Source organism: Odontesthes bonariensis, chromosome 14, assembly GCF_027942865.1.
Source record: "Odontesthes bonariensis isolate fOdoBon6 chromosome 14, fOdoBon6.hap1, whole genome shotgun sequence".
In the NCBI taxonomy this organism is placed as follows: Eukaryota; Metazoa; Chordata; class Actinopteri; order Atheriniformes; family Atherinopsidae; genus Odontesthes; species Odontesthes bonariensis.
Window position 1 is genome coordinate 15,255,167 of NC_134519.1, and position 26,208 is coordinate 15,281,374.

Consider the following 26,208-nt stretch of genomic DNA (forward strand, 5'->3'; position numbering starts at 1 on the left):
GTACTTTAAAAACCCAAGAATATACTGTGAGTCTTAAAGGCATAGTTGTCTTTAGGCAAACAGGCAAACATAAATACACGTATATATATATGTGTGTGTGTGTGTGTGTGTGTGTGTGTGTGTGAGTGTGGATGTATGTAAGTACATATACATATAACTGTAGTCTATCTTTTTATCCCTCAATATTAAGGATGGGTTTGAAAATTTGCAAATCATCTCTCAACAGCTATAACCTGTCCATGTTGACAGTCCACAGGAGAAACAGACAGGGGAGCTCATGCTCACACTTATACCTGCATCTAGTTTTGAATCACCAGTTCAGCTAACATTCACGCCTTAAGAATGTGGGAGGAAACCAAAGCACCAAAAGAAAGCTCACACAGGCACAGAAAGACTCAAGCCGAGTTTCAGACCACAAACCTTTTTGCTGCGACAGCGACCGTGATCGTCAGTCATGCCACTGCACAGAAATGTAAAGCTAATACTATCAAATCTCTTAAGCTGTCTCATAGCGGGGACTTTGACAAATCAAACACACGTGTACCTGATTAAGAATTATCTGATTTGCCACCTGGCTGTTGCTCCACATCAGTTTTTTTTTTTTGCTTTCTTTTTTTTAAATTTCATAAGCGAAATCGGAGGATTCTTATTATCAAATTGGAAAAAAGGGTTGAGACCTAATTTTTTGATTTTCATGATCAATTGTAACTCAACTGAACTGAACAGCACAGGAAATCTTTGATCTGAGTCACCATCAGTCGGGACTCTCTTATCACTGGATACAAGAAATATTATCAAGCATTATCAGAAAATTGCTGATCTTTGCCTCAAATTCTAAATACTAGATGGCTAATAAATACTGCTTCCATTTTCTTTTTGAACAAGACAGGACAAATATAGTCTGGGCGAGGGGTAGAAATAGACTATATTCATAATTTCCTTTCACTAGCTCAGTGGTTAATTCACACATTGCCATTCATTAATTTAATTACTCAGTGGTCGAATTGGCACGACCCATCTCAGGTGCCCTCAGCGCTTCTTAATATAGCGTGTGGGGGTCTTGTGGATTCAGCTCATCGGTTGTATTTGCACAGCAGCTCACAGAGACCTCTCAGCCCCGACGCAATCTCACCTCATTAACATTTTAGGTGACGAGTATGTCAAGGCCATAATTAACAATTCATGAGCCGGGCTTATAGCCATATTAACATTTTACAACCAATAAATCACTTCCCCTAATCTGTTGTGCGTGTCTGCATGCACAGGTTCATGTCTATGTTCATGTGAGAGACTCAAGGGGGGATTTTTTGTGCGTGCATGTGTCTGCATGTGTGGGTGGGTGAATTATTTGTGTAAATCCACCAACTACACCTCTCTTTGTCTCCAAGTCTGTCTTCCCATCTGTCTCTGACCATGACTTTTTATTGAACTTTCTCTTAATCTTGTGTTCTGATCTTGGCATTTCAGTGAAATGTGCCCACCTCTGCATAACAAGAAAAATCCAGCCTTTAACCTGATCACAAGAGGGTCATTCACAGTGTTATGCCAATTAATAATCTGCAAAGGATAGTGAAGTTAAGCACACACAAATGCAAGTGTTATGGATAATGGAAAGGTTGACAGATTAGGGTTCTATTTCCATTGACTTGAGTACTACAAATTGATGGTCAGGTTGGTCTCTGAGTCCTTTGTCTGCTTGGTAAAATGCAGGAGAAGGGAGAGGAGAAATGAGGAGACAAGAGGGATAGATCTGAAATAATGCTGGAAGACTATATGGAAGAGTTGATTCTCTGAGGTGTAGTAAATTTCTGCTTCCCTTACACTGAGCACATATTCAAAAAGCCTCTGAGGGCAGGAGTAACAGCCAGCAAAGAGACTGGGAGTGCTTCAACTGCTTCATTGTACTATAAAATGTGTTTACGTGTGTGTACATATAGGATGGTGTGGATTCTAAAGGGACAAATTCTCAAGCATCTGTCTATCCAAGGTTTCACATTCATTATTTTCAATCTATCTCAGTTCCAAACCACCGCACAGTGAGTGAATAAAACAAAATGTGTAATCAAAGTACCATGTCTCATTCTCTGTGTCACACTGTGTGGAGCCATAGGAGATTAAAATTAAACAACCCCACCACAGAACCCTTTGGCGGGTGACCCCACACTTTGACCCCACACTGAAAAGCACCTGTGTAGGCAGTGCGTGAAGGCCCGAGTTCTCCCACTGAGTCATCCAGTGGAACTGTAGCCCTGATACTGCTATGATGCACATAGTGCGTATAGCTGTTGCCTGCCAAATCAAATAGATCCCTGCAGCACCGCTCACTCCCCCTACGTGACAAGTCAGAAGCAAGAAACAAAGGATAACCGTTAAGAAGTCTCAGTACCCACAAAGTCCACAGGGCGCCTGTATGTTACAGTTAGCTCTGACTGAATGTAATCTGATCCACATGCCTGGAAGCAGTGTGTTTCCGAATATTTTGGGTCTCATCGGTCTGCAATACAGTACAAATATAGTCCTTTAAAAAAAAAAAAAAATCTGCTTTCTTTTCCCTCAGTATCTGCAACCCCACCCCCACAAGCACACCAGCACATAAGGTAAAGATCAAGGTCACACCCTCAGTGGGTTTGCTTTGAATTTAAAGGAATCAAACATAGCTGTTATGGTGTGGCGAGAGGTGGCCTTGCAAAATGCATGTCTCAATGACAAATGCATCGCATTCTGCAAAGGATCCTCCCCTGGCTCAACACAGGTTCATTCATTTACAAGCCATCTTCCAACTTCTGCAAAGTTGAAAAAATAAGGAATCGATCCAGAAGAGGTGAAATGTGGAATTGCTCCTTGGATTTATGGGAGAAACAATGTTTTCCTATTTATTTCCTTAATGAAAGGTTTGGCTTGGCATTTTCCTCCTGTCATGACTCATCCAGCTTTCTGCTCCCCATGAATGTCAGGGCATACGTGAAGTTAATGACTATTTTTGACTTGAGTAGTATATATACGTTTTAGACAGCCTGATAATGTCACAATGGCCAACTAGGTAAAGAGATACAGCTGAAATCCATCTTCAGTTAAGGCAGTGAAAACAAAATGATCACTTGTGACAACAGACTGTAAATGGAAATGATTACCAATTACAAAAACAGCCAGAAATGGAATACGGCCTAGAGTGATTTAGCCTGAGAGAGAACACGATTCCAGTAAAATTCTCAGTAATAAATGAGGGATGGTGAATACAGAGCGCATAGTGGGAGACGACTGACATGAGCGTAGCATGGCAAGGTGCTGGAACTGGAAATCCAGCACTCATACTGCCTCAGTAATGAAATATCCTGTTCTCACTCCAGCACTTTGGAAAGGAATTGCCATGACTACAAGGAGTTCTTGCTGTCGTTACTGCTGCTGTGCTGCCCTCTTCTGGAGACTAAAGAAATAATCATAGACAACAAATTTGTAACAAATGTGACTCGCATGAAACCTATTAACGACATTATTAACGACATATTTCCCGATCTGAATAGCCCATGTGCTAGTGTTTGTTGCAGAATGTGAGTTAGGCTTATGTATGAAAATGAAAAAAAAAATAAAAAAAAGACGATTTTATACATGAAATGAGGAAAAAAAATCCAATAATCTCGTTTAGGATCTTTTGAAAAGGCGTGGAAGTGAATAATGGTACACCAGCTTTCCCCGATGCTTGTTCATGCTGACTAGTAAAGCAGAATGAAACTCAAAGCAGATATCATCCTCTTGCATTACATATTCCAATATCTTTCACTTGGCTGACCTGCTACTGGCTTCTTGATGAAACAGTGCAGTGTTATTCTGGGAAAGGCTATCTCTGGTCTGACAGCAGTGACGAGCCAAAAAAAGCATGTTCTGTGGTAAAAGCTTCTTTGGGGTGAGAATGGGTTGGAGTCATGTTTGTTGCTGGCATCGCTCGGAATATTAAGTGTGTTTTTCTTTTCTTTTCTTTTTTTTTTTGCAGTCTCACTGTCTTTATTTTAAATGTCGCTCTTTGCTGGTTACTGAGACCCTTCCCTCCTACCAATAGCCTACCATCTCAGCTGTAATTCCCCCCATAATAAACAGCTTTGTATCAACTAACATGATCTGTCTGATCAGAAAACATTCAGACAGTAACCACACTGAAACAGGAGGCAAATGCTTAAAGCCGTCTCTGAGAAGTGATTTCACAGCATCACTGTTTGTGCGCTAAAGCACTGACGGTGAAATTCTGCCTCGAGCGCTGCAAACCGAAGTTCTTGTGTAACTACTTTTATTCTCAGTACACATTAAGAAATCAGCAAATTGCTCAGTTTGGCTTAAAAAATTGAATTTGCCTTTTGAGCTACTGCAGACATGCAACCCCACCCCACCCACATCTCAGCTTGCCAACAGACAGAATGTAAATTACTACCGTTATCCCTGGCTATGAATATCATTAACACCAACAGTATACACACATCTCTCAACTCCAGTGGTTCCATTCAAAAGACATAAGCCTGTTAATTCATCAGTGAGGTGTGAATTATTGGCTGATGACTGATCATGGTGCAATCAAGGAGGCTCAAAAATAAAGTAATCACACCATGCTTCGAAAGACTTTAAAGAATAATTCAATTCCCCCTCCCCCGTTTTTAAGTTTTTTTTTCTTTTCTCTCTTCTAAGTTTTTTTTTGCGGGGGCGTGGGCCCTTAACGTCACTCCAAGGGAGTTGCTGTGAATACGGACTTCCCCAAACTTCACTTAGTGGAGTTAAATCAGTCACAGAGGCGATGCAACTTTGGTTTTTGGGCCCATCGCGCACGATAATAACAGGATAGTCCTTCTTCTCTGTGATAGAAATGTATTTGTTGAGGCATTTGTTAAATTTAAATTACAGGCATGGGAAGATGGACTGGTGGTGGACGACTTTCACACTAATTTTATACGTGCAGCTCACTCACGGGTCCCCCTCTTCGTATGACTTATTCCAGGGTTCTGCATATGCAGGCGCGGTCCACAGACACAGAAATGGGTGAGTAACACGTTTGAGTACTTTTGAGACCAAACATTTAACCTACGCTACATTTGAGACAGTTTCTGAGACTACCTCAACTCGGGCGTTCTTATTAAACACTTTTACTGGAGGTAAAAGCTGTGCGCTTTTGTTGCGCAGCTGCCAATGAAAATCCGATGGGTTCCAAACTTCCCACTGACCGGAGTGACCGCCGGTTCAGTGTGGGCTTTAGCCTCTTATGGTCATTCTCAGACTGTTAACATGATTTTTTTTTTGTTGTTGTTGTTGTGCATTATCAGGTTGTTACTAAATTTGGATCGGGTTTTCCAGCGTTGCCAGAGGTGATAGGGTCCTGATAAACGCTGGAATGTCGGCGATTACTTAAACATCTCATTGACAAGGGACCATTAACATATTTACAAGTGTTGCCTGATAAGTTGAAATAGACTACACAAAAATAACTGGCAGATAGATTCTTGATGCTCTTGTTTACGTGTACTTCCCTCCTCAGGAACTGGTGTGCCTATGTGGTGCAGAGGAACGTGAGTTGTGTGGTGCAGGGGAGTGCGGAGAGTTTCCAGGAGCCTGTGGTGGCCCCCTGCCCGTCTTACCAGCCTGACTGCCAGCAACATGTGACGTGAGCATCCTTGGTGCATGGAAAGGGGGGGGGGGGGGTTCAGAGTGCTTGTTTATTGGATTTATGAGAAACACTGGATGCAAAATGTTTCCTTGAGAGAGATGGAGGCAGAAGTTGAAGTGTCTAAAAGAAACCCAGTTGGCAGAAGAAAAAAAAGCATGGCAGCTCCAGCACGCAGAAAATCCCACTGAAAGAGGCAATGTGCCACAGGAAATGTAACATAAAATTGATGATGGCCGGAACTCTTATCATAGTTTCAAACTTACTCATTCATGGTTGCAGTTGCAAATTATGGCAATAGATTTTATGATAAGCATCGTATAAAAAATACTTTTCTACTGGGTTAGGTGAAAGTTAACATATGAAACATTTTGGTCAGGTATTGAGGACAACTCTTATAGCTTACCTGTCTTGCATTCTAGAAAACTTTAACTCCACTAATTAAAGTTTCACCACTTTTGGAGTCCCACCTCCACAATAGATCTTTCTAAATCTGCCTGTTTGTGCATCTAGTTTTATCTGGTGTTCAAATGTGTCATCAGCAAAAAGCTCATTTTTGCTCTGATTTTTATATGCTCAGCCCCTGATTGTAGCTTTCATGATGAACATGAAAAACAGAGTAGACTTTAGCAATTCCCTTAGAAAACACATCATTACTAATCTGTTTTAAGTCCAGTAGCTGCATTCAATTCCATGCAACTGTGAAGATACATTTTGTAAGATGTATTGTTCTAGTTTATAATACAAATGTGCCGCATAAATCTGATGCATTTCCTCCCTGAGCCTTTCATAATAATGAATCTCATAAAAATGACACACAATTTGATTAATAGCCATTTCCCAACCCAAACCTTCATGATGAACAAAGCATCATATTCCACTCCAAGTGGATGTTGTAAATGGGAGTATTCTTACCAGTAAACTTTGATTAACCACTTGTGATGCTCCTCTGGTGGATGTTGTATCGCAACTTAATATATTTTGCTTTGTGAATCATTTTTGGTTCCCAACACATGCTATCTGTGGTTTAGCTTTGTGATCCATTAACACAAATGCGCAAGAGCACTAGCACTGTGGAAATGTTTCCTGGAAGCTGATCGCCGTGGGGTCACTGGAGCACATTTCTGAGAAATGCAAGAAGAGCTAGCAGTTAAAACAGACACCTAAATTTATGCTGTGCAGCATTGGCTTCATATTATTTTACATTAAGGTGGGATTTAGGTACACACTGTTGATTACTGCTAAAATGAAAACAGCATTCTAGCTGTTTTGTTAGAACAGTGTTATCAGTGACGGTTGGGAAAAGATGATTGTTTCAGACATCAGCTTTCCAGATGTTCTACATGATATGACCCCTGCCTTCAGGGATGTGATGTCATTCATTGTTTCACTTGGGAACTGTTTTCTTTGGCTGGAAAATGGAAATCTTCACGTAATGGGAGATGGTTGGAGAAGTTACAGAAGTCAATCCTTTTTCCAAAAAGAACTCATATTATTGTCTCTCACTTTCTTGAGTAACAAAGTAGCTCTGTTACTGAAAGCAGTAACACTGATAATACTCAGACAGTGGCCTAGCTTGATCTTGAAGTTTCGAAACACAAAAGTTATTGATTGTTTTGCCTTGTATTTCAGATATCAAACACGTTTTCGACCCACATACAAGATTGGCTACAAGAGACTCACAGAGTTAGAGTGGAAATGCTGTCCCCGTTACCAAGGCCTGGACTGTAGAGATTTAAAACCTTCCCCTGATCGACAAATAGTGCAGGGAGCACAGCCTTACCACCCACCAAATCCTGGATACTCAACCAGACACACACAGAGTAAGGAATCAATTTTCTGTTCTACCTTAAGTGTTTTTGCTAGTTCATACAAATTCAAAACATATTGCCAATATTATCCTCTAAAAATACAGTCTTCTGTGCTATTTTCATTGATAGGACCGACGAAATCATTAGTTTGTTGTTATCAATAAAATTAATAATTTTTTCCATGATTACAGGAGCAGAGCGGAGAGAGACCGCGCACCATGAGACACGGCATGGTGTCACAGACAAGGTTCGCCTTTTGGAGGGTGAAGTTCATCGTCTATCTCAGACAGTCTTGGATCTCCAGTCCACTTTGACAGGGTTAACTTCCAACCTCCGAACAGACCTAAAGGATGACACAAAGGAGATGCTGGTGACACTTCTAAACAACATGCGCCCGCAAGTTAGTAGCAATGGTGCAGGCACAGAGGAGAGCCCAGCAGTGCTAGACGGTCATCAAGCTACTAGAGGTGGAATTGCTGGAGACAAAACTCTAGAAAAAATAGTATCTCGTTTAGATGATGTCGATATCGCAATGAAAAGTAAAGATGAAGCTTTGGAAGATCTAAGAGGAATCACAACAAGTCATGAAGGGCAGATCCGTGTCCTAATGGATGCCTCTCAGTCTCAGACTCCAGCCATTGCTGAGTTTGATGTTATACAGACCTACATTGATGGAAAATTTGACAATCTGAAGAAAGAGCTAGACCAGAATATTGCAGAACAGATGGCCAAACTACAGGGTTCATGCAATGACAAGATTGAAGCGGTGCAGAAGAATTGTGAAGTTGGCCATGACCAAGTTTTTGTCAGGTTGAACAAGCAGGTGGAAACCAAGGAGGCTGATCTACGAAAAGAGATCCGAGCACTTCGTCTGGATATGGCTGCTGCAGATGGGCCTGTGCAAACTCAAAGGCAGACAGATCCACAAGAGAAGGACTACAGTGACCATAAGGACTTGTGGCGTGAGATTGATCGTATTGCAGAGGCTCACCGAATCCTAAATGTCCGCATTGACAATGAACTGGCTCATTTGTCTGCACCCCAGGACTTCGGTGATGTTAACCTATTGATTGAAGAGCTCGAGGCTCGTATAAACATTACAGAACAAAATGCAGAGACTCATTGTTTTTATATTGAAGAGAAATTAACCCGAACAATTGCAGACGAAGTGGCAACGCTTCGGCAACTTCTGGACGAGCGTTTGAACAGAGTGGAGGACCAGTTTACGAACACGTTGGTGGAAATGAGCAACAACTCCTTCCCAGGGATGTTTGGTGACTCCATGGATGCCATCCAGGCAGAAGTAAATAACAATAAGTTTCTCATCCAGGGTTTGGATGATAAGGTTAATGCTATCGGGGAGTTATGCTCTGCGGGATGTTCAAGCTCAGGAATTACTGTAGGCGAGGGAAGACCCGTACTTGCACCTAATGATCTAGGGAACATTTTGAAAGATCTGAGTCGGTATAGAAATGACTTAGACGTTCTTCACACAGATGTAAGTTCCAACACAGGCAAGGTCAGACAACTGGAGGACTTAGTTCAAAATCAGTCAGTTGGAAATGAGAGGCACGAGAAGACGATGGAGGACTTCCAGAGAGGGCTGACTAATCTGGAAGATAATGTGCTTGGTCTAGCTGGTGCTGTCACTGGGTTAAGTGACTCCTTGAGCAAATACAACCAGGATATGGACAGAATAAACGCAACATGCTGCCATACTGTGCAAAGTGGCACTGGAAGTCCACCACAGATAAACCGGGCCTCAGCTGATGTCACCAGCCGTCAAGTGGATGAGCTGAAGAACAGGCTTGATGCGCTGAGTAAACAGGTGTCATCTGAACTGAATCATTGTAGACAAAACACACAGGGTGTTTCTGATGAAATCTCAGCTGTGGATGGACGTGTAACCAGACTTGAAAGGGTGTGTGGAAGGTTGGACGGGATTTCCACCAACATCAAGGAGTTGAAAGACGGGCTTGAGAGACACGTTGGCGGCCTACAGGACTGCGTCAACAGGATGAATGTCACCTATGGAAATCATGGCGCAGACATCATCACCCTGCAGAATTCCTTGCAAAAGCTTCAGGTGCAGCTGTCCACGATGGCCAAACATGTTTTAAAAGATGTTGCTTCCAAAGAACCAGGTGAGTCGATGGATTGTTGACAGTTTGATGACAACAGTTGTTATCTTTGTGAATGTCTGGAGCAGGGAATTATGACAGGACCGTTTGGGCTTTCACTGCAAAGTCAGTCAGAATCAGTTCTAAGAGGTTAATTGGCTATAGGAATTTCGTCCGTGTGCTTGTTTGGAATGGAAAATTCTTCGAATGTTGATATTTGACATTCATCCTCCAGCGTACCACAAGTTCAACCTAACATGAGGCGTGACCGTGAAAACCATGCTTGAAAGTAATGAGTTTGTGCATTAGTTCCACCTGAATATGTTAAAAAGCAGAAATATTTGTGGCATTTTACAATGGGCACACTCTTAAGGTGGGCTGGAAAGCGAGCTGTCATTGAGAGGCAAGACATAACAACTAGAACGGTTATGGTGGTGCATACTTTTTGGATAGATGTGGCTGTGGAAGAAATGGGAAAAAGCAGCTTGAAGGAGAAGTTTACAATGCTTGTCTTCTAACATCTCCAGTCTAGTTGAGTTGTTGTTTACTTAGCTTGAATGACAGATTATCAGTCTCAAAAAGTAACAGAGATCATCGAGTACAGCTCCCACTTCAGTTTTGGGGAAAATGTGCAGGGGGGTGGCTCTTTGGTTGTCTGAACCTCACTCTCGTTGGAGTTTAATGATTCATGCAGAGCTTAATGGTAAATCCTACCATAGAGATGGTGATTATGAAATGAACAATCATACAGAAGTGTTTTTTAGGTAACCTTTATGGCAGCAAAAGAATAACATTGACGTCTTGCATGTCTTTGACTGCATGTCCTGATGAAATGGTGTGCTGGATGCACAGTCCGTTGCAGATGTCAGTCTTTGCTTCATCAGCTGGTAAAGTTACAATGATAGGGTATCATGACAGAATTTAGAGTCAGATTTTGGTAAATTTTTGTGTCTTCACAGTCCATAAGTAGTACAGTGTACTCTAGATACCCACATTATTGCAGTCAAGCACTGAAAAGAGCCAAACTAAAAGAATATTGACTAAACACACAAGCTCTCAGCTTCCTCTTTAACTTCCAACATATGAGTTCATTAAGTGTGATTAACATCTGTGTAAACACAAACTTTTCCTGCAGATAATCCTCCATGTAATGCATTCTGCTTGCTTGGTTTAAATGGAGGCTGGGAGGGAAGGATCAGATCCCATGAATGCCTACAGGGTATTTCCCATAGTGGGAAGACATGAGTTCACTGGGCCTCCTGTGCTCGCCTTGTCTGTGTCATTCAATATGTCCTGGGCAGCTAGAGGCAGAGGCCCACACTGGAGACTTCCTGTGACTTATATTGTCCCAAGAATTCACAAGAGTTTATACAGGGTAAGAGACAGGTAAACAGTGTTAAATTTTTACATGCCATTCCAAATTTGTGGTGAATTACATTGTTCTATGCCTTGTCTCTCCCTTCTGTAAATGTCTAAGTACCTGAGCAAACTGCCCCATCCGCTCCAGTTTCTCTATGAACATGTCGTGTGGTTAGGTCTACTTTCCTCCACCATGACTTAGCTTTTTTACTCACCACAGAGCTGTGGACCTCAACCTCAGTTCCCAGTCTCCCAGTACACACATACCCGTCGTGCTTCCCTCCCTGCTTTCTTTCTACTTACACATGTACACATACCAACCTCCAGAGATTCCCGTAGGGTGACCTCAGCCTGGTGTGTGGAGTCTGGTTCTCATTAAGGGCCCTGACTCACTGCTGGAGCCAGTCTTGATGGAGAGAAGAGAAGCAGGGTTCCACACCCAGGACCAGATGCTTCATACCCTCAGCTGTGATGTCATGACTGGGGCCCCATCACTGGTGCCTCCCTTTCTTACGCCATCACCAAAAACAATAACTGGATAGGGAGTTACGGCAGATGAATTAATGGTTGTGGGGTAGACATGGAAGTCATTTTATATTCCATTTCAGTGTCGTTTCAAAAAATGTATTTGATGTCACAACTTTATATGGAAAATTAATTGGGATTACAGCCCTCTTCCAATTGTTTTTTTCATGGTAGGATAGAGCCAGAATCCCCCCTGAAAGTATGAACATGTATTATGTTTATACTTTCCAATTTCAGATGGGAGGTATATGAATCAACAATTCTGTATATTTTCCAGCACAGACTATCCAACATTCACAGTTGGCATTTTGAACGTAAAAGAGGAATGAGGCATTGCATGCTACCCATCTTTCGAGATCAGCTTAAATACTCTGGTTATATTTGTCACACTTGTCATATGTAACTCTCCGGAGAGATGCCGGATCCTGTTAAATTCTGGATTTGCACTGTTTTTTCCATTTGAAAAATTACCTCTATCCAGCTCCTTCACTGCCATTTTTTTACTCCACCTTTTATTGCAGTTGCCCTGAACTTTTACGAACTCTTATGGTGAGACAGCACCTTTGAATTCTAAGTGACCATAAAGTGCCTCATACTGGTCCAGCTGGCAAATTTTAATAAGCTTAAAAAACGGAAAGAGAGGGGAAACAGATAGCCTTGCTCAGTCTAAATTTAACAACCCTCTACCCTCTAAATCTCTTAGAGAAAATTAACTGCAACTTTCTGTCCACTTGTTGCCTGGTAACTAGTTCTGGCCAAGAAATAGTATGAATATAACCCCCTGAAATATGCTGAATTGCAACTGAAATGTCATTTTGCACCAGTTTAACGAACCAGACCCAATGTGTTAATTTGTGAAGGGTAGAGGTGAATTTTCTCTTATTTAAGGATTGAAATTGTATATAAAAAAAATCTATATTCACGGATTGTTCATCCTTTGATAGCTTCAGTATGTCATACAGGTTTTGGATATTAACTCATGGAATTTCAATCAGTTCCTCAAGCAGAATCCATTTGAGGTGTTTTGTGTTTTTGTGAAGCTATAATTTGCACTGTTGTCCAGACAAATGCCACAATACAGGGAGAAACAAGGCATAAAATATAAGATAATCAAGGAGAGTGAAGCTTCTTCACTTTGTTGTCCAAGACTTTGATTTTTAAGGTTCAACTCCTTGTAGCTAACCTCCACGAGTTCAATTAGGTCTTCCTTCATAATGACTTTCATCTGGATATTCCTGATTAAAACAGGGGTTCATCACCCCGGCCAGGAGAAAAAAAAATTAGGAGAGGGACTGGTTGTTGCTTTCTTTTGTTATTGCTCTATATGCTACCTCTCAAAAAGGAGGGAGGTGGTGTAGGAATAATAATTGATTTTCACAGAAAATGTATTGTGATTCGTGGATATTTTTCCCATTTAAAGAACTAGGGCTATGTACCAGTGCAGTGGAATCTTAGGAGATGTCTGCTGAAATCCACAAGAACCATATTGGTTTAGAACGACTTGATTTAATAGTAATACAGTCCAAACAGGGCAGACTATAAACCACCTGATGAACTTCAGTTTTTATGACTTCATCATTGGCTACATTTTTTAACCCTAGAGGTGACAGATTGGTTTATATACAATTAACCAGGTGAACTGGGGACAAGTTTCTTTGGCTCTCCAGGTCCAATATTAGTTGACAGATTTAGTCAAGGCTTGGGTGAGTTGACTTGGGCCAGTATTGGCACATTTAGTCGTATTTGGATGACAGCAGACCTGAATTGGATCATATTGCCAAATTTGTTCACTACTTGGACTTTGGCTAGAGTGCTTGTGCCAGTTGTGTGGTGTCAATCATGCTGCCCTTGCCTGCTGGATTTGTGCCACTATGGGACCAAACCATCGTTACAAATCTAGCTACTGAGTGTAATTAGTAGTGAATAAAATGAAATGTTAGTCTTCCTATTTCTAAAATTGTCACATTCCCTTTGAGGGCAAACATCAATTTCTCTTACTAAGTGCTGGCACCCTACAGAGTGGGAGCTGGGCTGTGTTGCTCAAGATTTAATACTTTCCTCAAGTTTGGAAGAGGAGAAAAAGACCATAGAATATCTACAAAATCCTCCTGCTCTGTGGGTGTGGTGGTGGTTGAGAGTCTACTGAAATGTTTCCTCTCAGTGTTTGAGCTCATATTCTCCAAACAGTCATATGAACACCCTGAGGAGGCTGAGAACAGATGAGGTGTTGTAATACATAACTGTAAGATTAACTGGAATTGCCTTGCCTCAACTCACTGTGACTGCTGAATGGAATTGTTTAACCTAAGTTGCAAAATGTTGGCACTACTGCGCCCACAGCAGCTGCAGCTGCTGAGCTCTTCCAAAACCAATTGTGTTTGTTCCTGGGTTGCCTCCTTTCTAATAGGGAGTTGAAGATAAGCAGAAAAGACTCATTTTAAAGAATATTTTAAAGGGCTAACAATGATCTAGCAAAGTCATATTGAATTTATACTTGTGATTTTATTATGTTTATACTTAAAAACTAGCATAATAGATGCTGGAAGGAAATGTATAAAGGGCTTAAGCTTTTGCAGAATTCAAGATGTTCCTTTTCCACTTTATTGTTCTGAATGTTCTCATTTACTTTCTTTCCTCTACTCTCTTTCCTCTAGTAGTTATTTTTTGGAGATGATCCAAGTCCAGCTCAAACCACATCCCTGTTATCTCTAACTTCCCATTTAATCTCGGAGCTGCTTTCTCGTCCCTCTTCGTGATCTCCTTCTGTACAGTGTTTCTTTTAGTATGACCTTCCAAGAATGCCAGAGGACTTCTCTTTCTCCTCCCTCTCTACTCTGTCCTGTAAGTGTCTATTGACTCACGTGGCCTTCAGAAAATTGAAAAAAAAAATAAGTTTTTAAAAGCAGGGATAAAACTAAGGCTTTGATTTCATGGATCAATGCTTTGCAATTGATCACTGACTTTTTATTGGAGAGACAGGCAGGAAGATTACTGGTCTGTTGTGATGAGGAAGTACAAGAGAAACAAGACATAAAAGGCTTTCTGAAGTCAAAGGGTGTCTGGGAAGAAGGGAGAATTATATTTGACACTATAAAAACATTCACAGATATTGCTGATATTTATTCACTACCAGAATTTAGAAGGGCGCTTTGACAGTGACCTTTTCCCCAGTGAGATATCTAAAGCTGCAAGGTGAGGGGTTTCCATCACTGACCCAGGAGCCCATCTGGAAGTCTTCAGAGGAGATGCGTTTTCACTGCGGGAATTCCAGAGGTCTGCCATGCAGTTCACAAGTTAAACCTCCCATCAGTAATATTATTTGTGGAAAATGGGGTGGAGGATGGAATTATGCCCATGTGCATAGCTATAAAGAGCACCAGAAACATGTATGTCAGACGGTGAGTGATGCATTGTTGTACGTGTTTAACCACCACACCCTGTCCTGTGCTCCTTGACACCATTTTCCATGGCGTGATCAGCCTGTCTGCTACGATACGCCTTTGTGCTTTCACACACTTCTGAGCACTTATGAGCTGTCACCTAGTTCTGCCGAGGCAAAAATGATGAATCCACCCCACCCCATGCCTACTCTGGCAATAACATCGTAGGCAATAACATCTGGTTCTGTTGATGCTCTTGGTTGCACCAACACGCGTTTGAATGTGTCGCGCCTCTCTGTGTGTTTTTCTGTCTTTGTGGTTGGCCCCTTAGTGAGACACTGGCTGAGAGCTCATGGGAAATATGCACTTTGGAAACCAGCATCCTGATAGAGGCATTGATGGGAAATGAAGAGGGGATTTCTGATCATCTCAGTGCAACATGATTGCAGAGCTTAATTTACTTTTGATTATGCATGTGGCTTCTGAGTCGTTTGTGGGTTCAGTGGAAATATGGAAGGATTTTGTTGCTGGCTGATGATGCTTTATTTTTTGCTAAGATCAGATGTCTTTCAGGTACTGAAGGACTGATCTCTGAGTGAAAGTGTAATTAGATTAACCTGTTAACCATGGGATACCTTACAGCTAACATAAATTATTATTAACAGCCATTATGTTGCTGAGAGATACTCTATACATATACATTAATTTGAAATATCTCATTGATGGGAGCGTGAATGCTTATTCCATACCTCGAAAAAAGCACTTTGACTCAAGTTTTAACTCAACCTCATCTCAAAAGCTTAATATCAGCTTCTAAGTAAACTTTATCCACCATTGACAAATGTAACGTTTGTTGGAAAACTCCTGAAAAAGTGTATAACAACACAGATTATGCATCTCTATGCATTATGATGGGAAATTTCAAACCTGCATTATTTACATTCGGGTTTTTTATCTAGCAATCATCTGCCTGTCTGTCTTTCGTTAAAATATTGCTACATTTCTATGTGCTTTACTGCCGTCAATTGCTCCGTGAACAGCATAAAAACTGACACGAATTTCTATGGCACCGACTGCATCCGTCTGCTGGCAGCCTATAAAACGAGCCATAACTGCTGAAAGTCAAAAGTTCTTTAAAGTTAACCTGACACCCCAGATGGTTTGTTGCACCGAACCACCTGGCACTTAGTAGAAAACTGTTTGAAAAAGGACTTTTACTTGAAAGAAAAAAAAAAATCCCTTTTCTATCATGAGGTAATCTTCTGCTAATTAGCTTGTTGCTGAAATAAAACTCTTACCGAAGCCAGTTTGAAGAAAAGTGAAAAACATCTCCACCAGGAAAGCCTACTTTGTCATTCTTTACCTCTTCTTTTATAAAGAAATACTCTGTAGTTTAAGCATTACTCATATTTTACAGAAAATTTATCTACCCTGATAGTTCTTGAAAGAACTTCTCCAGCGACAAACACATAGGTTAGAGCCTTGTAAGATGGGGTTCTCTTGTAATTGCAAATTCTTCTTTAAAGTGGCTTACTTGGATCGGCCTTGCTCTGGTTCATCCTAGGGATGCTTGATTTGTTTTGAATCTGGTATGTGTGAGGTCCGGCTCAAAGCCTTGGGCTCTTTGTCATGTCATTTATATGGAGCTTTACAGACAAAAAGTGAGAATAAAAACAGAAGCAAGACTACGAGAGAGAAAGATCTTTCTTTTTAACATGAAAGCATGTAAATTTGTTCCAGTAGGCATCAAAAATATCATTAGGAACCTGCAATATGAGCTCTTTAATGTTGTGGCTGATGTATGCTTTCAACAGACTGTGTTGGTGGAGCAGTAGCCTAACGGTTAAACTCTTGATGTAGAAATATTTTCACATTCACAGATTCTGGATGTTTAAAAGGAAGATGAGACGTAAATGTAGTTTTGACTTCTAAGCTTTTCAAAGACAGATGATTATTTAAAGCAAAGTATTTTCATATATCTTTGAATGTGTTTGGAGGTAGCATTTAAATAATCTACTCAGACAGATGATAAGCATAGTAAACATTGTTGGTGCATGTTTGTATGTCAGCATATAGCTCAAACCACAGCAGTGCTGAAGTTCAGCTTCACAGAGCTGCAAGCTTGACGGTGTGCTCATAGTTTTGCTGTCGATAAGGCACTATCTGTCCACACAGAACAATGAAGAGGTCCTTGCATAAACTCATTAGGTATCAGATTTTTTCGTCATGTGTCAGCACATATGACGGATCGCCACCTGACCAGTAACCTCCAATCAGTTTCATTCAGATGCACAGAGTAGCTTCTGCAGCCCCAGCTATCTCTACATTCAGTATGCAGTCAATATGTTTATTTTCCAAGCAGAGCCTTTGTTGCTTCATTCCATTAGAGAGTACACTTTTTTGAAAACTATAAAGTAAGTGTTTAACATTACTTTAACCCTGCTGCATATGGCCGATGTAACGCCCACCATAACCACCGTTAAAATACAGTACAACACAAATCTGTCTGACACCTGATTGTGAGAAAGTTGCCTCCATGCAGATAGTGTGATTATTTTTGTCATTTGTCCCGAGGACACTCTCACAGCTTCTGTGCGCTCACTTCAGAGGTCTAGGTGATGTCTGTGCCTCAAGGGGATCTGGCAAGCAGCCAAGTTGTCTGCATGCAGATGGTGCTCTTTTTTAACTCATTTCACTGACCGCCCCACTTTGCTTTCATGAAGGGTAATAATCGTACTGCAATGTGGGGTAAAAATTGCCTCTAATTTGACATGCCATCTGATTACAAGTACTTCAATTTGTAACTGAGGCAGCAGATTTTACAAGCCCAAATAAATTAGTGATGGGGTTTTCTAACTTTCTAGATCTTTCAGCTGGATTTTGAAATTAAATGTACATTTTCTTTTTTTTTCTTCTTTCTATAATGCAAGGAATGACCTTAAGACCAGAGAGGCCTGCTTCCTTACCCGATACAACTCAGACCAGAACAAGAATCAAACAATACCCCATCCCTGTCATCATTCCTCCGTCCAGCCCCAGGCAGCCGTACAGTCCCAGCCAGCCAGCACAACCTAACATGCACATAATCAAGATCATTTCACCAAACCAGCCCTCAAGCCCCCGACAACCAGGCCTCCCGGCCCCACCCCTGATTCCCGTAAGGCCTGTGGTGGAGACGGGAGAGGCAGGACCTCCAGGATACATGCGCAGGGTCACTGTGCGCAGAGGATCCGAGCACTCATCTAACAAACCTATGGAAGGGTTTGCTGGAGCCCCAGGTGAGCATTATTAATTGTTATAGTCTCTTTTTGAATTATTGATGGGGAGACATACTGAAAGTGTGCACAATTTCGAGGCAGCTCAATTATTGTACAGCACAAAATGAAAATATTACAATATTTTTGGCCTTTGTTCATTGAGAATTATGGACACTCTTCTTTTTATGAACTGTTATCAGCCTTTCATCCAGTCAGTTTCTTGATCTGATGATGATCAACCATCACTGAAGCAACAATCAGAGTCTCCAATATCCTGTTCAGGAAGTTGAATTCTCTTCCTTTGCAGTAGATCTTATGCAAAGCAGAGGACCAGGTCATTGTTTGGCGTAGTACGTTTGAACACTTGAGGCAGGTTGCAGTTATGGAATATGGTGGCACTGGAGGATAGTGGGTTCCTGGAAGCCTCACTTCAAGTTTTTCCAATAAAGTTGCTCTTCACAGTATATCTAAAACATTTGAGTGTTGAATTAATCAGAAAAGGTCAGATACCCCTCCCACTCTTTTTCAATTTTTCACTTTCCAGTGACTACATTTAAATGCACAGTAGTATCCCTCCTATTGCCCTTATTCCAAAAAAAAGATGATATTCCAATTATGGTCTTTGCATGAGTTGCATATATGATACTCTATTAACATTCCCATTTGTCACGGATCTTAGACTGAGCAATAACTCACTGCCAAATTATGTTAATATATCCTATGTTAATATAGTACCAATGGGATGTTTTGCGCTCATCCAGAGCTGTTATTACATATCCCTCAAAAGACAGACTAAGTCAAGTTCCTCCCTCACCCCTGGGATGTGTTTTTTTACCAGCCTTTCACTGACTCAGGGAACCTAAGGCATAACTCTGTGTGTCACAAAAGGTTTAGAAGCCCACTCTGGTAGGACTTAATAGTGCGATTAATGTGTATACATGTCTACATAATATGATTCTAATACTTATTATTAAGAATAGTGTCCTATTCAGAGTCAGGTCTTAATTGGTTTTATATAGGAACTTTAGTGCGTGTGTGTACCAAATTTTAGTTGAGGCTCTAGCGTGTAGGATGTAGGGACAAATTGCAAATTGTGACCAGCTTGATGTCCGCCCACGAGCCCTAAATTACAGTGGCTAAAGAAAACACAAAAGGCCCGCTGTAGAGCCAGAAGCTGGGCTTTCCCCTCTGGGCTCCTGCGGTAACATGACAGTACAGCATGGCAGAAGGGTGAGGAGAGTGAGGGCTGGTTCTGAAAATAATGATATCATGGTGACTGTTATTTTATATGAATTTAGTTACAAACAAAAAGACTAAAATTAATATCATGTTGCATTTCAACCGATGTGCTAATGTTCTAAACTGTAAATCTATTTTTCAGACAATTTTATTTGAGGTATTGAAGCTGCTGAATAATTATAGACACCTTATTATGTGGTGTTCATTATTTCCAACTAAAGCTTTAAAAAAAAGTGTGGTTTGGAGCTGGAATATATGCAGGGGGAAAAAATGATAAGGTCAGAATAGTCCCACAATGCAATGCAGAGAACAGCTCCCTAATGGTATGTTTCAGAGACGAACAGGGAAGAAAAGGTGTTAACGTGGACTGTGCCGATATCTGTTTTGACTTTGAACTGGATCTCATACTCCAAAACCAGCACAAGCCTTGTCCACCAATCATTTTATGATAAATTTAAAACCATTAAGTTAACTGCTTAACAATTACAGCTATGGAAGGGCCTTTTAAATATCATGCACAGCCAAATATTTTGTATTTTACATCATCATAAATGCTTGTCTTGCACACAAGTAGTAAGCACCACTCAGTGTAGGTGTCCACTAAGTGTTTAATTGGTAACAGATCCCAAACAACTATGCTGTCACTGGCAGGCTGTGATTTAAAGCATTACACCAGATTCTGATGCACAGGGTGTAATGGAGTCTGTTATTACAGTGATGACAGGAAGTGAATTAAGGACACTCATAATTCTGGCTCCATGGCAAGTTTCATGGAGCCAGGAATATGAAAAAAAAAGTACTCCCTCTTTCGATTCTAAGGTTTTACGTATCCGGCCTTCATAATGAAAAATCATCTGGTCCTTACCAGGGCCAACATTAGGTAAATATAACCCCAGATAAAAACCCAAAGACAATATTGTCCACTGTGTCATTATTTGTTTGAGAAAAACTAAGCCCAAAAGCAGACACAGTGTGTGATAATGTACAACCATTTTATTTTTTAAAGTTATTTTATCAGCAATAACTTGAAGTAATTGTTTTCTGTGAGACATTAGCAGTCTCTTACGTCGATGTGGAGGAATTTTGGCCCACTCTTTACAATGTTGCTTCAGCGCATTGAGATGTGAGGCATTCAGTTATCCACAGCTCTCTAAAGGTCCAACCACAGCGTTTCATTGGGATCATTGTCCCGTGGCATGACCCAGTTTCAGCCAAGCTTTAGCTGTCAGAGAGATGTTTGACTCTAAAATACTTTGGTATACAGAGGAGTTCATGGTTGACTCAATGACTGCACGGTGCCCAGATCCTGTGGCTACAAAACAAGCCCAAATCATCAGCCCTCCACCCCCTTAACTGACAGTTGGTATGGAGTGTTTGTGCTGATATGCTGTGTTTATCAGCAAATGTGCATTATGACCAAACAGCTCTGCTTTGGTCTCGTCTGTCCAAAGGCACGAGCCATGCTGCCATGTTAATTTTAGAAAGAAGAGGTTCTCTTCTGCAACTCATTCAAACAAACGATACTTGTTCAGCATTTGAACTGTTGTATTAAACTTAATAACTGAGGCTTTTCGAATCTGAGATGTAGCACTTTGCATTTATTTTGAGCATTGTATGTTCTGACCTTGGGGTGGACTTACCGATATTTCCACTCCTGGGCAGAATGGCAGCTGTAGTGAATGTTTTTATTTGTAAATAATCTTTCTCAAAGTAGAATGATGGGCTCCATTTTTTTTTTTTTTTTTTTTTTTTTTACAAATGGCCTTACAACCCAGATTGATGGGCAGCAACAACTGCTTCTCTAACATCACTGCTGATGTCTTTCCTTGCTGGCATTGTGTTAACACACGCCTGAATGCTCCTGACCAGCACACTGCCAAAACCTTTGCTTTTCTATAAAAGCACCTCTATAGGTGCTCACACTCACCAATGACCAGTTATTGAAGTCCATTTGATTAGTAGCACCTGGCTCCTACTTAGCGTCTCAATTCTAATGGAAGCAGTAAGGGTACAGTTAGTTGTTTTTCACACACTGCCTCCGCACTTTGGCTTAAATAGATAATGACACTGTGAAAAATGTCATGTGTTGTTGTTTATCAGAGTTTGCATTTACCAAATGGTAAGGACCATGTGATTTATTTATTGTTTTGATTATGTCCTGATACAGACTTTATAAAATCAAGTTAAGACTTTTTCACATCACTGTACATGTATCCCACAAAATACTGTAACATATGTTGATCTACTCAACAGTGCTGCCACTTTAAAGTCAAGTCAGATACAGTCAACTATATCTGAAAACAGCAAATTTTAGTTATGGGTTTTATTTTGTTCTTTTTAGCCTTTTTGTTATGTATTTAATAGTACATGGGCATCAGATGTTTTGTCGTCCATATTATTGGTTTCCACAGTATACCTCAGGGCTTTTAATGGATGCCAAACCAAACGAGATGGAGGAAAACAACAGAAAACAGATTTAGACTGTTCTGGATTGAATTAAGTGGACGGCACGGTGAAAGTTTAAATAAAATATCAAACAACAAAACAAAGGCTTTGTTCTAGCCCCCGTGTTGTTTGGCAGTTAAGGAATAAAGAACAGCCAACATTGGTTATATATTTTCTCAGATAGTGTGGGAGACTACGTCATATAAGTACCAATTAGTCTGAAATCCTAACCCAAGAAACAAAACTTGCATTCAAAGCTGATAATCAACCCGTGTGTCCAAGCTTTGGTACAGAACAGTGGTTTTTCAAACTTTTACTGGAGTGTCTAAAAAGAGCTAGCTTGACAAGCTAAAAAGAGAGACATTCACACTCATCCTGCAGTTTTATCAATCATTACAATGAAGGGCACAGATGATAAAGCATAGTTAAATGAGGGTTCAGCATAATGCATTAACAATATTAACTGAACAAAGTTTTGACTGTACATTTTCTTTATATATTTAGCTTTCAGACTAAATATATTCATATATTTAGCATTTCAAGACTCAAATTGTAAACTGATTGAAAAAGCTACATTGAAAGCAACTTTTTTTCTGTTTGAGCTCACTATGAAGCTATGAAGTTCAGATGGAATGCCAAACTGCCTCTGGCTAGAGTGCTCTGACCTTTCCCTTCTGATGATGATAAAACATAATGTGTTTGTCATATGTCTTTTTCCAGGATATCCACCTCTGCAGCCCGCATCGTTCAGACCTCAATCAGCCAGCAGAAGAGGTACCGTAACAGCCACAGTGCACGCATATACGGCCTCTCTTTTGCATCAGACTGGGAAAAAAAGCTGTGAATAATTTGTAGCCCGGGAGTGGGAACAAGATGTGTTTTCTTCAAGGAGGTGTGGGCGAATGGTGGAGGGATTTTAGCTTGTCTGCAGGCACTTCATTTAAATGGCTAATTTTCCAGTTGGAGGCGATGGATAAAATGTGATAACTAAGGTAGGCTTTAGTCACAGTAATAATGATTTTGTCTAGATGGCAGCCGTCCTAGTCAGTACATTCATTTTTAACAATGACCCAGAGAGATATGAATGAGACATTTATGAGAGGGAGGTGTTTCTAAACGGTAACAATACATAAAGAGTTAACACATTTTCTACTATTCTTACCTTGTAACTCCAGTGGCAGCAGAGGTACCATGGAACCCGATGTATCAAGCTCCGGCTGTCTCACCAGGTAAGATCCATCTTCAAACTACCCCTCCTTTTTTTTCAAAATGCTGCACATGTTTGCAGTTTTCTATCATACGCTCCATTCGAAGGACCTGTGCAGAGTTTTATGAATGACTTATGTTCAGCTAAATGAAATACACATTCATAGTAATGCATCCTTGACATTAGACACTCACGTGTACGTCTCTGGGTTTAGTTTCAGTCGACAGCAGCGCTTTTGCAGATCCCTTCTCCTTCTCCGCTGGCCTCACGCAGCAGCCGCCATTCTCAAGAGATTTTGGGATCATTCGATTTAACAGGGTGCTTGTTAACGACGGCGGACACTATAGTCACCACACAGGTACGTTCATGTGCAACAAAAATTCAATTTATGGCAAAAGATTAAACGTGTTGTAATTACTGGTTTGATTCCAAGCTGCTTGGACCTTTACTGCAGGGCTCTCTCTCTTCCTATCCATCTATACTGTAGTTATTGAAGAAAGGCATCGCACCAAACAGAAGGAAAGAAAAACAGAGACATCATCATGGTTAATGCGAATAGACTTGCTCGTAGTGATAAATCCCGCAAGGGCAGTCAGTGCTCTAAAACTGTCTTTCAGCCCTTTGTTTCGATTGTATAACAAGAAGGAACAGTGAATTTTCTTTTCAGGGAACAAAAAACCTCCTCCGAGTTACTAGCTGGAAATTATATTAGAGAGTTTTGTTGCAGAATATCTGAGAAAGTTTCCGCATGAGCTGGTAGAGACCAAAACGAAGGTAAAAGAAGAGTGAATATTGGGCTAAAGACCTGTAGATAAAGGCTAATATTGCATCTGGTTTGCGGGATGCATAGTTTTAGAAGGAAGCCGACTGCACACACTTTCTACAATAACATACGATGAATACACAGACTATTTCATCTACTTTAAATTGGAAATGACAGTGTTGCAGTATTATTAATTGAAAAGAAATACTGTTAACCAAATGAAAATAAAACTAAATTGAAGGGTAATAGTTCAGTTTTAAAGGTCGACTTTTCACATTCAGTTTTCCAATCATTATCACCACAAGTAAAACACGAGTTTTACCAGACAAGCTCGATGTTTCCATTTCTGTGAAGATTCATTTTGAAAAACATTCTCCATCGACTATATTACCTGTTGCTTACTACTGGCTCAGCTAATGTTAATAAAAGGCATCAATAAAATGCCAACTAAAAATAAGACTAGCATGCTCTAATTCTGACCATCCTGCTGATAATGTGCGTGCTAGTCACAATTACACTGGTAATTCGTACATACCAAACAGAGGAGGCTCAGCACAGTATTAATACATGCAGCAAGATGACATTATGGAACCAGCTGAGAAAAGTTAGAGCTACAACATAAAATGCATCCACAATATTAACCATAAAAGCGGAAACTTACCTGTCCAGAAGAAGAGTTGCACGTTCTGCATGACATTCCAGTCCTTTATAAATCAAAAGCTGTCTCCAGTGAAGAAAAACACCAATATTTACTTTAGATTTAACAATTTCTTTGCGTCACGAACCAACTAGTGGTAAAATTTGGTATTACAGAAAAATCTGGACTGGCTGGAAAGTCACAGTGAAATATCTCAACTCCATAAAATGTTGGCTCGTAAGCTTTTTTTTTTTTTTTTTCCTTTATAAGTCATCGGTATTGCTTTTTCCAATTCATCCGATAGCTGCAGTTGAATTTTTCGATGTTATAACAATGTTTTTCTATGAAGAGCAGCTTTAATTTTTGCAGATTATTTCCACTGCCTCCTATTGGCCATGGAAAAAGCAGATATTGCAGATTTAATAACAGAGCTCCTAACAGTTTTCCTGATTGAGGACTACTGTTTAAAAGGTTTTAGAGACCAAAACATAGTTTAATTTTAATATATATGAGTTTGTCAATGAGTTGTTCTTTATACAAATTAAATAAATGGTGCATTGCCTCATGCGTATCAAGTTTCCTAATGAGTTTTATTGGATGATGAATGTCAAAGTCAAAATAAACTATACCGTGCATGATATCTGTGATGAAGAAAAAAGTCACCCAGGGCAACAGCATGACTGACTGTTTTTTTTTTTTTAATATGTACTTAACTAGGCAAAAATGTAATAGTGTGGTACAAAATGATCACATATGTCAGGCTTTGGCTATGTAGCCAGACAAGATTTGCAAGCAGGATCCATGAATAGCACACAGAGGTAGACTTGTGAATATTTAAGAAACGGAAGATTATTGATTTGTTCACTCACTAAATCGTTCCTCCTCATCCACAGGGATCTTCACTGTACCACAGGATGGCCGATACTTGATCTCAGGCCTACTGACTGCAAGGCAAGGTGACCGCATTGAGGCTGTCCTGTCTGTGTCTAACCGCAGTGTACACAGGCTGCAGAGTTCAGCGGCTGGTCAACACGGAGGCTCGGCTGGTACCTTCTGTGGCTGTGGAGGCACAGTGTCCTTCAGTCTGATCCTTCCACTGAGGGAAGGAGACCGCGTGGGCCTGGTGAGGACCGGAGGCCAGCTGGCTACAACCGAGGCCAGGGAGATCCTCTCCACCTACAGCGCCATCTTCCTCTATGCGTCACAGACTGAGAGATAGCTCGAGCTCAGCACAGCAGCGACGAGGACTAGTTTCCAGATAGCAGGACTGGATGAAATGCTCCAAGAAACCATATTTATCACTGACTTGCTGTGACGCAGCTATTTAACACGCAGAGTGACTGTGTGAGGATCTTCAGTTATACAGTATGTTCCTTTTTTTATAAAAGAAAAAAAAAATAAAGTTATATTACTGTTTGTAAGACCTTTGCAAAAGATACCTAAGTGCGAGGGACAGGGCTTTCCATTCTAATATATTTGATTATCCAGCTGATGTTCTAAAAATCTATTTTAAATGTATGCATTTGTAAATTAACATTAAAATGTAGAAAAATGCAGCTTCTCAAAAGCTCAGTATACACTACGATCATCCATCAGTGGAATATATTATTCATCAGGAAATAAACAGTGATAAAACACCTTTACAACACAAACTCACTTGCTCTGTGTAGACATAAATCAAAGAAATGATTGATAAAACTACATAAAAGATTAATGTGTAAAAATAATAAATAAAGGTTTTCACTACTGTCAAATGGTCTGGGTTCAGAAGCTGCGCTGAGAAAGATGAGGTTCGGCGGCAAAAAAACCATCTGGGTCATGACAAAG

General features: G+C 40.5%; 1 protein-coding gene and 1 long non-coding RNA gene across 3 annotated transcripts; one reads left to right on the forward strand and one right to left on the reverse strand.

The window, feature by feature from the left end:
- The first annotated feature begins 4,733 nt into the window (after nucleotides 1–4,733).
- emilin2a (elastin microfibril interfacer 2a) lies at nucleotides 4,734–26,135 on the forward strand. The gene is made up of 9 exons (XM_075483084.1): nucleotides 4,734–5,019; nucleotides 5,513–5,638; nucleotides 7,271–7,461; nucleotides 7,641–9,593; nucleotides 17,764–18,111; nucleotides 22,495–22,548; nucleotides 22,950–23,003; nucleotides 23,196–23,339; nucleotides 25,275–26,135. The coding sequence occupies exons 1-9, from the start codon at nucleotides 4,847–4,849 to the stop codon at nucleotides 25,598–25,600; spliced, it is 3,369 nt and encodes a 1,122-aa protein (XP_075339199.1). The 5' UTR covers nucleotides 4,734–4,846; the 3' UTR covers nucleotides 25,601–26,135.
- LOC142398869 (uncharacterized) lies at nucleotides 22,595–25,834 on the reverse strand. 2 transcript variants are annotated; one of them, XR_012772833.1, is made up of 4 exons: nucleotides 25,251–25,834; nucleotides 24,406–24,464; nucleotides 23,176–23,462; nucleotides 22,595–23,091 (listed from the first exon to the last, which is right to left on the reverse strand). It is a non-coding gene; the product is annotated as an uncharacterized LOC142398869 (long non-coding RNA). The 2 variants fall into 2 exon arrangements; XR_012772832.1 differs by having other exon boundaries at nucleotides 24,406–24,767.
- Nucleotides 26,136–26,208: the final 73 nt, after the last annotated feature.

What these genes read in the sequence shown, in the direction of transcription:
- emilin2a (XM_075483084.1), top strand. Translation starts at nt 4,847, where the DNA reads ATGTATTTGTTGAGGCATTTGTTAAATTTAAATTACAGGCATGGGAAG. An exon ending in TCAATCAGCCAGCAGAAGAG is followed by an intron (nt 22,549 to 22,949) that starts GTACCGTAACAG and finishes TTGTAACTCCAG; the next exon opens with TGGCAGCAGAGGTACCATGG. An exon ending in AGCTCCGGCTGTCTCACCAG is followed by an intron (nt 23,004 to 23,195) that starts GTAAGATCCATC and finishes CTCTGGGTTTAG; the next exon opens with TTTCAGTCGACAGCAGCGCT.